We start from the raw sequence: 11609 nt of genomic DNA on the forward strand, positions 1-11609 counted from the left end.
GTGGCCCCGCTATTTACATATATTACTGTAATTTGTAAGTCCAGAATCAAACTGCATGTAGACCTTTGGTGCTTTTCTTTGCTGTTTTGAAACACTACTTTCATAGCCTCTTCTCTGAACTTGTCATAGGCTGAAGGTAGGAATGAAACACTAACTCACCTTTGCTGCAGGGTATGAAAATAACACATCTGTGACAAGATAACAAAGATCACACCAAATAAGGTCCAAAGGCCACAGCAGGACTCTCTCAACCACATGACCTTAAAAACCTATAAAGCCTGGAGCCATGTAGCTGGGCGAGAAGGGAAGGAAGAAGATGGAAGACAGTTATAAGAGTGGTTGACCAGAAAAATGTAAGAGCACAAGGCTTTATGCAATATGGCATGCCTAACTCATTATGTAGATAGAGTTTAATTAGGAACTTTGTAACTGCTGTGGTGAAGGATCCAAAAGGGACTCAGGGCATATAGTTTACGAAGATAATACCACATATTACATACATAAATAAAGTTTGTGGCATTTAGAAATTCCACACCATTGTAGACAGGAGTCAGACGCCAAGGGCTCACATGGCAGCTCTGCAGCTCTCACCACCTGCCTGCAACCTCCACCAACTGCTTCGGGTCAAAACAGTTGAAATCAACACACAAACATCCAGCCAAAAACAACAACAAAAAAATCACCACTGAGAGAAGACAGGAGTTGTCTGGAAATTTATAACAAAAACTAATAGCATGATGTTCATTATATAACTCCTGTAAAGGCTCCACACAGAACTAATCAAGTTCAAGTCCAGCCCTGATGTTTCCCTTCTCACCAAGAAAAATTTTGACTCATTACCTCTATTTGTGGCACTCCCAAACTCTTATGTACCTCTCACTAAATATCAGTTTGATACAGACCTTGACGAAGTGATTACTTATCTGATGTAACTCAATCAGAACACACCCACAAACACAGACAAACTGGAACTAATCTGCTAACCACCTAATGAAGGGCCAGAAAGAGGTTTAGTGTTAAAAAAAAAAGAAACAAAAAAACAACAACCACCCACCAAAAGTCAGAATTCCTTAAGTAAACAAAAGCAGGCTCTTCTGCATGCATTACAGAGCTTGGCCTGTAAGTGAGGAGCTTAACTTTTACAGTAACAACAGTCAGAACATGTTACAACAGTCAGAAGTGACTGTCTTTGAAAACATCACAGAACAGACACTATGCCCTTATCTTTTCCCTTTGACAATAGGCTATGCAATTTATCTACACTGCATTAAAAGATTCTGTTTTCCAAAAACATTCCAGGCTGTCCATCTTCAAATGCTGTGAAACAAGAATAGCCTAAGAATCTTGCACATTACCCAATCCATTCATTATTTTATCTAACTGAGAGTTCTGCTTTCTCTATTTTCCCAAGATAAACACTCCTCATCCATTCAGTTTCTCTTTATACAAGAGTTTCTGAGAGAGAATCAAAATTCTTGCAATATCCTTTTAATCGGTAGATAGAAACTATGATGTGTCATATTAGAGATTACATAACCCAATACCTTACTGGACATCTACTAGATTTCCAGCACTCTGCTTCTTTTACAACTCATACGGACTCTCAAGGGGAGGGGAAAAAAAGTAGATTAGATTTGACTCCTTGAAGCACACAAGATGATTTTCATAATGCCAATTACAATGTGTCAGTAGGTTCAAATTAAACAATCTGTTCCCCCACCTACAACAATACTTCCAACAAACTGTAAGAGCTGAAATTACAAAAACAAAAAAAATTCTAATTCCACTTGTGTTTGGGACCAGCATTAATTCTCACAGATCCTGGTAACAACTAGGAGAGCACTAGTTTGCTTAGTGTCAGTTTCCCACCTTCAGTCTCTCCACTCAAGTCTCTTTCCAAGAGATCAGGAAAGCTTTTAATAAAGCACCAGGGGACATGAGTTCAAGACCCTCAATTACACAGTTTTTTTGCTGTTGTAATTAAAAAGTTAGATACTGCCAAACAGGGATATTCAATAGTTTCTTCTTCTCATCCAAACCACATCCGACAAACAGGAAAAATGATTGTTTGGAAACACTCCAAATTGCCACTGAAACAATCAGCCTTCCTCCACAGAACAGGCTTCCCTCTCAGATTTCTGTCTGTAGCTGTATCATAAAAAGGGAGAGGAGAGCAAAGAACACAATGGAAGACCAATCCCAGTAAACCTGGGCACATGGATTTTACATGACCATGTGCTCAGCACAGGGTGTCAGTCCCAGAAAGGGCTGTACCTCCTGTGCTGCACAAGCTGGGCAGCCAGGCCTGCACAAGAGACCCCAGCGTCCTCCTACCTCTGTCAGCCGGTGACTGGCCCTCGGCTCCTAGTGAGATGCAGAGAGAAAATGTAAAAAACAATAGATCTGCATGTCTGTACACCATACAAAAACTTCTGGCATATTTTCCAAGCCCAGCATAAGTCAAATAGGTAGGTTTAATAGCTGGGCTGAGGAGCACTCCTGAGGAAGCACCCAAATGGCACACAAGGCAACGTTTATGCAGGAAATAACTGACATTTTCCGGGGGGGGAAGAAAGAAAGTAAACTATCTTAGAAACACTAGAGATGAGCAACAGTTCCTTTATCTAAAGACTGATGCTCAACGTGCCATATGCCCCCCTCCCAGTGTATGCCATTAGAGTCAAATGCCTTCTTGTACACCTTTCTTCTATAAAAATAAACCCCATTAGAGTCAAATGCTTCTCTGTACACCTTTCTGCTATAAAAATAAGCTCCATCAATCCACAGACTTTGTTCTAAGCAGGTTTTAAAGCCCACTGCAGGTACTGCACTGATGAAAAAGACACCACCATTCAATAAAAAGCCAGGAAGATTCAACCACATAGAGACCACAAACTTAAAATAAAAGAGATTAAAATAAAAACTTCAGGATACCATTTTGCTGCAGGCAGTGCACCAGATAGAGCTCAATTATGATGCCTGACATGGTCACTCAGCTGATTGGGTGTTCAGTTGGGTTAAGTCTGGCAGATAATAGGTGACAAACCTCCATGGAGCTGTACCTGGTGATCCTCTAAGATGGACCAGAAGAAACCCCAAGCCTCACTCTGTGGCAAAGGGCACTGAAGGGCTGGACTGGCTTTTTTCTTGGAACAAGGCATGAAATAAACCCTTTCTTTACACCCCCATCTGGTCACCAGCACACATACTACAGGACATCTCTCTTTCATTAGGATTCTCACTCCACCAAGATTCCTGAAAGACTGTCCTCCAAAACATTCCTGTGTGGTTCCAATGATGCAATTAACTTCCTAGCACAAGGATACACAGCTGCTATCTAGTTTTCAATTGCCTTACTGCACCTCAGAGGCAGCTGTAAAACCTGTAAAGCAGTAAAACAAAACAAAACAAAAAGGTGAAGACAACAGTTGTACTACAGACACTGCTCCTAGTATTCTTGAACTGGGTTTTATCACCAAGGGCCTTAAAAGATATATTTGCACAAACCGAATTACTAAAATTTAGTTCTTTTTTGTGATCCTTCTATCTCTTAGTCCTCCATACTAGAAGACATCACTTAAGAAAAAGCTGAACCAATATTGTTTACAAAATATTTGCAGTCCTGCAGCCCACTCTTCAAAGTACTCTAAAAATTACCATGCATATCTTAGAAGATTTGAGCTATTTAAATTAAGAATTAGAATCATGTAACGAAGTTAAAGAACACTTGTAAGCTCAAAGAAAATATGAAAAAGAAGGTATGAGCTGATTAGATACTAGAAACAATTAAAAAAATGATTGATCCATCACTACTTACCATTTGGGGAATACTAAAATAATGCAAGAGTATTTTTTGAATATATGCATATACTAATATATAAATACTAAACTCTTTTGCAGGCTCCCCACCACAAGATGTAACATCCATCCATCTACTACCACAGCTCCAGGAACACTAAATGTTATTACTAGTTTCTTTGATTTAATCGATTCCCTCTGGACAAAGGGATGTAAATGAAACCTTCAATCCTAATTCCACCCTTGTAATTTAAGATCACATATGTACAAATATATTATAAGCTAAAAAAGCTTCTATGGGTGCTTCTCTTTTACATATTTTAGTGACCGTCCAGGGGCAATTCCACAGGATATTTAAAAGCAAAAGTTTTCAGAAATTTGAAAGGCAAATGGGAAGTATTACAAAAAAGGGATGGAAAACAAGGCACTAAATGAACAACAAACCAAAGGAAAAAGGAGACAATATACATTGTTTTTTTCCCCCCAAACTTTAATCTAATACCATACTTTAATCTCCCCATGCACCAACAAGGGTGAAGATTTAAAAACATATACATCCTACTGTAAAACCGCCTTTGAGCAACTATCCATTTTTAAAGCCAACAACTCCGGTTTTTTCCTGAAATTTTCCAGAAGAACACTACCACCAGCATTTTTAAACATTCTCTCCCAAACAACATCAAGCAGACTGATGATTTCACCAAAAATGCTTCAGCAGCATGACATGCTGAATTCCCTACGCGTTGCTGCAGTCCAACATGCTGAACAGCTGCAAAGTTGCCTGACATAAACATTAGAAATGTAGCCGTATCTTTCAGTACCTCGACTTGTTTTTTTTATTACAGATCCCTGCACGGGCACAGAAACCAGGGCTGGCTGTATCAGCAGCGTTGGTACCTGTATATAAAGGAGACTTGAGGCAACAGCTTATCACACTTACAACTGTTTTTATTTTTTTCCTCTTGCCCTTCCAGAATAGAAAGAATTCAGGCAAGATAAGAATTTTCCGTATGAACAGTTGGAAGGATCCAACTATAAAAATAGTGCCAAAAAGTAGTTACCCAGCTCCTACCATCAAACAAAATTCAGGCTGAAGTAACTGTGCTGCAATTCATATCAGCATGTTTAAGACACAGACGAGACAAGACAAGGTGCAACCATTTTCATTACAACTGTTCTCTAGGTAATAGCCAGAGCATTTCCTTCTAGAATCAAAAGCTTATGTAAACATAACCAGATCGTATTTTGGCCATGACTGACCACTGCCTGTTTTAAAAGTTTATTCATTCAATGTAAAAATAATAGCCAGACTTTAAAAATGCACCTATTTGCATGACAGCAGACGGAGCACCACTGCGGTGAGACTTTAAGAGAAAGACTAGATACAATTCAAAATTTAGGACCTGCTACAGGAACAACCCATGCCTCTCCAGTTTCTCCTGCTCCCTACTTCCTATTGTTCCGCTGTTCAGCAAGTGATGCCATGTCACGGACGAGGGAAACCTAAATGACAGTTTCATTAGCTCTTTCTTTAAAATCTTTATGCCAAAAAAATTCATTTACTCGGGTCTATACCAAGAACTGGTCATACACAAAAGGTTGTTTAAAGCATTCTAAAGCCCCAAAAGCACCAGCAGACTTTGGCTTCCGAAGCAGCCAGCAAGACGACCCAAAATGGTGACTACAAGTAATAAATCATATTAAAAAAAGCCATTGTTAAAAAAACACACCAAACAACAACAAAAAAACCCGTTCTATGAAGCCGATGATCAGGCTGAACAGTGTAAGCGGCCACTGATTTACTCACAACGAGAATCCATTAAGGGAACGCTTTTCCTCGGGCACAGAATTTGTTTCTCCGAGCTCTCCCGCACGGAAGCAGGGCTCCGGCACAGCGCTGAGGGGCTGGGGACGCTCGCAGCGACCCCGGCGCAACCAGGCTCCGGCCGGCCGGGCTAACGCGGGGCTCGCCGGGCGGGGATCAGGCAGGGCCGGAGAAAGGGCGGCATTAACGAGGGGACCGGGGGTGGGGGGAGGGGGCCAGAGGAACCTGTGGGGCAGAAGGCGGCCGGGGGAAAGGAGGGCGCGGGCGGGACGGGGGTCCCGCGGGAAGCCGCTCGCTCGCTCGCTCACTCACCCGTCCTTGCGCTTGGCTTTGTAGACGTGCCCGTAGGTGCCCCTGCCCACCTTGCAGCCCTCGTACTCGAAGAGGTCCTCCACTCGCTCGCGCTCCCCGGTCAGCTTCACCTTGAAGTCATAGTCCATCTTGGGCGCCCGCCGCGACCCGCCGCCGCCGCCGCCCCCGGCAGCCGCGCCCCGCCCCGCCGCACACACCGGGCGGCGGCAGCAGCAGCAGCAGCAGCAGGAGGAGGAGAAGAAGGAGGAGGAGGAGGCCCCCGCGCCGCCCCGCGGAACATCCAGCGGCGGGGCTGCTCCCTTCGCTCCGAGCCCCAACCCCCGGCGCTCCCTCCCCTCTCTCGCTCCGCGCCAGCAGCGGCACCGCCGCCGGTCCCCGGGCGGGCTCTCGGGGCCGCGCCCGCGCGCGCTGCCGCAAACGGACGTCGCAAACCGCGGACACCTCCCCGGCCGCGGGCAGCGCACCACGTGGAAGGGGCCGTCCCGGCGTGCCTTGCGGGCGCAGCCGCACGCCGGGAGCTGTAGTACAGGCGGTGGAAGAGAGGGCGGCCGGGCCGCACTGCTTGCCGGGAGCTGTAGTTCCTGGGCAGGGCACGGGGGGGCACGGGGCCCGCCATCAGCAGCCACCGTGACCAGCGCTCCGTCCCTTCCCGGGGTCTTGGCTACGGTGAATATTCTGGTCCCCGGCTCCATCCAGGCTGGCGAGGGCAGACGCAGTTGGTCCCTGCTGCTCTGAGCATCCCTTAGCATTGTCATAATTAAGACAATTCCAGAACTGTGAAGACGGTCAATATTGGAGAATCATAGAATATTTTGAGTTGGAAGGGATCCATTAGGTTCATTGAGTCCAACTCCTGGCCCTGCACAGCACCATCCCCAAGACTCACACCATGTGCCTGAGAGCGTTGTCCACAAACACTTCTTGTGCTCTGCCAGGCTGATGCTGTGACCACTTCCCTGAGGAGCCCAGTCCAGTGCCCAACCACTCTTTAGGTAAAGAACCTTTTTGCAATATCCAGTCCAAACCTCCCCTGACACAACTTTAGGCCATTTCCACTGTCACTGGTCACCACAGAGGAAAGATTAGTGCCTGCTCCTTTCTTCCTCCATGAGGAAGCTGCTGACTGCAATGAGGTCTCACCTCAGTCTCCTCTGCTTCAGGCTGAACAGAACAAGTGACCTCAGACACTCCTTCACCATCTTGGTTGCCTTGCTTTGGACACTTTCTAATAGTTTCATGTCTTACATTGTGATGTCCCAGGCTGCTCACAGCACTCAAGACACAGATGCTGACAAACCCTCTCTGTGTGGTTGCTGAGATGAGTCAGGATGTGATACAAAACCTGTCATGTTTAGCAAGGGCCTTGTATGTGACCAGTAACTGGGCATTTCCCAATTCCTCTCCTTGCCTGACAGAGCCAGAGTTACACACCCAACACAAAATCAGCTGGTAATTTTGTAGAAGAGGCAGCTTGGAACTAAACTAAAGCTACAGCAATCTTTCTACTTGCAGGCCAGCTTTTTGTATTTTTAATAGTCATGCACACATACTTCATGTTTCATGTCAAGAATGGAGCACATTGAGTAAATAAGTGGGCACTCAAATCCCTTAACTTAGAGACATCACAGAATGTGGGGGCTCCTGAAAGAAGAAACAACATATTGTGGAATGGTCTGAAATCATTTCCATTTTCAATTACAAATCTTAACTTTCATTTACACTTTAGCACTGATCCCTGAAAATTTGGGATAGGGTTGTGCCTGCTTCCCAAGCTGGCATCACTCAATGAGACTCATGTCAGAAGCCAGCAGTTGGACTTTCAATATGTTGCTATGAGGTTGTTAGGGATATTATGTATGTTGAATGAAGCAATTAGGCATGTGTTACAAAAAATAAGTGCAATTGAGAGAAGCAGCAAAATTACACTCTATTTGCCCAGTAACTCAAGTAAATTTTACAAGAACATTTCCCAGTATCTCACTACACCAATCAGAAACAGGTCAGGGCAGCCCAGCAGAGACCAGTCTGGAAGATGCCATCCACCTCACAAAGTTCATCCATCTCAGCCCCATCTCTGCTTTCAGGGATGCTTGGCTTTGGGGACTTTCAGGGGCAGTAAGGGACCAAGCTTGCATGGGCAAACCCACCATGTACAGTACCTCTGACCTGCTCACTACCTTCAGTCCTATCAGCAGGGGAGGTAGCAATAACCACACTTCTGTAGCTTTGTACTCTTCTTTGAGTTATTAATCACTTTTTTGTGGAGGCAATGAACATCCAAACTCCTCCACATGAATCCAATTACTGCAGGGTAATTGATGGTTGGGATTAGTCCATCCAGAGCTGAAACATTGCAGGGTGCAGAAGACAAACAATATCTGCTTAGAAAGGAAAGACATCATGAAGGAAAACAAGAACAGACAATCCAGATTCATTTTCTGACAACCTGTGCTATGTTTCACATTTGCATAAAACAATTGGGAAGAATTCCACACTTTGACAAATTCTGAGAAGTCAAAACGACAACTGAGATATCTTCTTTCCCAGACTGTTGGTCCTTTTGTAACAATATTTACAAGTTTGCTTGAATGTTTCTTTCCTTAATTGTACATACCATTTGAATTGTATGCCTTCCAGAATGAGTGTAGCTGAAAATCTGCTGCACCTTCTCTCTGTTTCCACTTCAGGTACTTGTATCGAAACTGATGTTCGATTTTGCCAATTCAGACCTATGGTCCCCAACTCAAGAAAGATTTGAAACAGAAAACACACTTTGTCTCTTTTTATTATAAGAAATAAATACTGACATTTCACGGTCAACTTTTAACTCTGTTTCATGGAAAGTTGCATATTTTGTGCTTTATTTTAAAAATCTGTCATGGTGTAATATAATTTCAAGGAAAAGTTTGATTTTGGGGTCCGCTCTTCAAAAGACAGACACCACCAGGATCTGGTATTCTTGACTCTCAGGACTCCATCCCCACAGTGGCCCTTTCAATTGATATGATTTCTTATCTCTTACTGCCAGTTTTTCGTTCCCTTCTCTCATGCTCTCTTAGGACTCAGCTTAAAAGTCTATGCTTAACACATCCTGCTGAAGTTGGATTTTTGGAGCTTTCCTCTTTTTTTCCTCTAACATTCACGGTTTGCTTTATCATATCCTTCTGTTCCGAGTTTGTGTAATTTCTAATATGTCCAGAACACACACACTTTTGACATTTTTTTTGTTTGGCATCACCTCACCTGTGAAGGATATCTGAGTTCTCTGCAACGAAGCCACTGTTACCATGTTAGCGCTGGTAAGGTGCAGTGGGTTGGAGGCAGTTATCAAAGCAAGCTGTGACCAGAGAGGACAGTAGTCAAGGAAGACTGACACCATTAAACACTTCTGAATGTATTTCAGGGAATTGTCTTTCAGGTGAAAGCCTGGACTGGGAACAGGCTGGATTGTGACAAGAAGTGAATGCTCTCACTTGGGGTATGGGAGCATCAATATCGAAAGCAAAGCTGGTTTTGGGAGAGGTGTGTGTTTGCATACTTGTGGCCACAGTGTTGGTGCTAGAGTCAGAGTTTTTAAAGCAAAGCAAAGCTTACAACTGGGAAATGTACAACAAACTACTTGCTCTTTGTTTTGCAGTCTTCAAAAATAGAATAAAAGTACAGAAAAGCAAACTTTAATATTTTTGCTTTCTCCTCTTTCATTAGATGAGTAGATAACCTACAACACTCAATCACATCCCCATGCCATTAGAGTGTCTGCTCATTCCACTTATTCATTTGCCAAGTGTGAACATACTTTTGCTTTTCAGAAAACTTTTAATGAAACTGTAGCTGCCTGCTAGAAGTTTCCCATATCCCCATGGAGACATTCTCTAGCGGTGTGAATGACGGGTTCCCAGCTTGGTAGTGACTGAAAAAGTGCAGTCCTGCTAAGTGCTATACATCTTCCATTTTTTGTTTAGTCCAAAGAAAGCTGAAGGCAAGACAATAATGTAGTGGCACTTTTTCCTTTTTGTATGTAAAGAAAAACTAACTGTCATACTTGCGCAGTCTGAGTATTTTTCAGGAACCTTGCAGTTTTTACTCATCCTGCAGATGAGTGAGCTGAATACCATCAGCATTTAAAAACACAGCTTACTTAATGCAGATAAGTGCTGAATCTACAAACAGTTCCCTATGTAAAGCAATGTGTTGGGCTTTGTGTTTTTGTTTTTTATTTTGCACTCAACTATATTTAACTATAAAATTGATTATCTTGATCTAACAAGTTACTTGCAAACATACATCAGTCCTTTGGATCCAGGTGCTGTATAGGAGAGTTGTGCTTCCATTCAGAGAAACATCTGTTTGCCAGACTTGGGACCACCTACGGTAACAATCAGCCTATGTTATTCTCCTGACAGAGATTCAGTTGTCACCATCCCTGGAGGTACTTAAAAGACATGCAGATGTGGCACTTGGGGACATGGTTTAGTGGTGGATTTGGTGGTGCTGGGTTAATGGTTTGGACTGGGTTTTAGAAGTCTTTTCCACACTAAGTGATTCTCTGATTCTGTCTCTACAAACCTTGAAAATTCAGACTATGAACTCATGATTACTGTTGTTGTTGAGAAGAGCCCTGTCTGAGGGGAAATAAACCCTGAACTATTACTTTATATTATTTCTTATAATCATAGAAATATTCAGGTTGGAAGGGACCTCTGGACCATGTCTTGTTCAGAGCAGGGCTACTCTCATATTCAGGTTGCTTGAGGGTTTTTCCACCCAAGCTTCTATGGAAGGATATTCCATAGCCTCTCTGGACCAGACTATCCAATTTTCTGTCCTTCTCTCAATACAAATCCTGCCTCTGTCTTTCCAGTAAGTTCCTTGTCAGTACTGGCAGGCTGCCCATTATTCCAACTTGAAGAAGTCCTAGGGCCCACAGCCTCTCTCATGTGGCACGTGCTCCAGCCCCAGGACCACCTTAGTCCTCTCAATAGAACTCACTCCAAATCATCCGGAATTTTCCATATCAGGATTGTTCTACTGGCAAACAAGAACCATGTAAAGGGGAGTAATCACTTCCCAGTCATATCCTGATAATCAATTTTCTGTGTTCACAGGATCACATAATGGGTCAGGTTGGAAGGAACCACACTAGTCCAATCTCCTGGTTCATGCTGGGTCCCTTAGTACACATTAACCAGGGTTGTATTGATATAAGTTTTTAATATCTCCAGGAAAGGAGATTCCACAACCTCTCTCAGCAGCCTGTCCCAGTGCTCAGTCATCTGCACAGTAAAGAAGTTCTTCCTCATGATCAGGTAGAATGTCCTGTGCATCAGTTTCTCCACATTGCCCTTTGTCCTATCAGCACCACAAAAAAGAGCCTGGCCTCGTCCTTTTGACACACTAAGTCAAGTATTTTGACACACTAAGTATCTATATTGATAGATACTTTCTCAGTCTTGTCTTCTCCAAGCTAACAGCTGCTGGGGTGAAATATCTTGATCCTCTTTAACCACTGCCACCAGGACACTCCAAAATTTCCAGCAGAGACAGTCAGTAAAGCCCGCACTCAGGATTGTCCCAGAGGGCTGATCACTCCTAGATGGAGGACTGCATTTGTCCTCATTGGACTTCATGAGGTTGCTGATGTCCCATTCCTCCAGCCTGTCCAGATTCTTCTCAA

General features: G+C 43.6%; 1 protein-coding gene across 11 annotated transcripts in view; it reads right to left on the minus strand.

The window, feature by feature from the left end:
* The window catches only part of CDK8 (cyclin dependent kinase 8), a 78766-nt gene extending 69159 nt beyond the window's left edge, over nucleotides 1-9607 (minus strand). For 3 of the 11 annotated variants that reach the window (XM_086881770.1, XM_086881769.1, XM_086881768.1), the window contains exons 1-2: nucleotides 6400-9607; nucleotides 5936-6045 (exon numbers count right to left, since the gene is read on the minus strand). In XM_086881770.1, coding sequence (XP_086737896.1) covers nucleotides 5936-6045; nucleotides 6400-6690 — 401 coding nt within the window. In that variant the 5' untranslated portion in view covers nucleotides 6691-9607. Of the gene's footprint in view, nucleotides 1-5935; nucleotides 6246-6399 lie in introns of those variants that run through there. The other 8 variants (XM_086881778.1, XM_086881777.1, XM_086881774.1 and 5 more) reach the window with 8 other exon arrangements.
* Nucleotides 9608-11609: the final 2002 nt, after the last annotated feature.

This window comes from Cyanistes caeruleus, chromosome 3, assembly GCF_971803275.1.
Source record: "Cyanistes caeruleus chromosome 3, bCyaCae1.hap1.1, whole genome shotgun sequence".
NCBI classification, from domain to species: Eukaryota; Metazoa; Chordata; class Aves; order Passeriformes; family Paridae; genus Cyanistes; species Cyanistes caeruleus.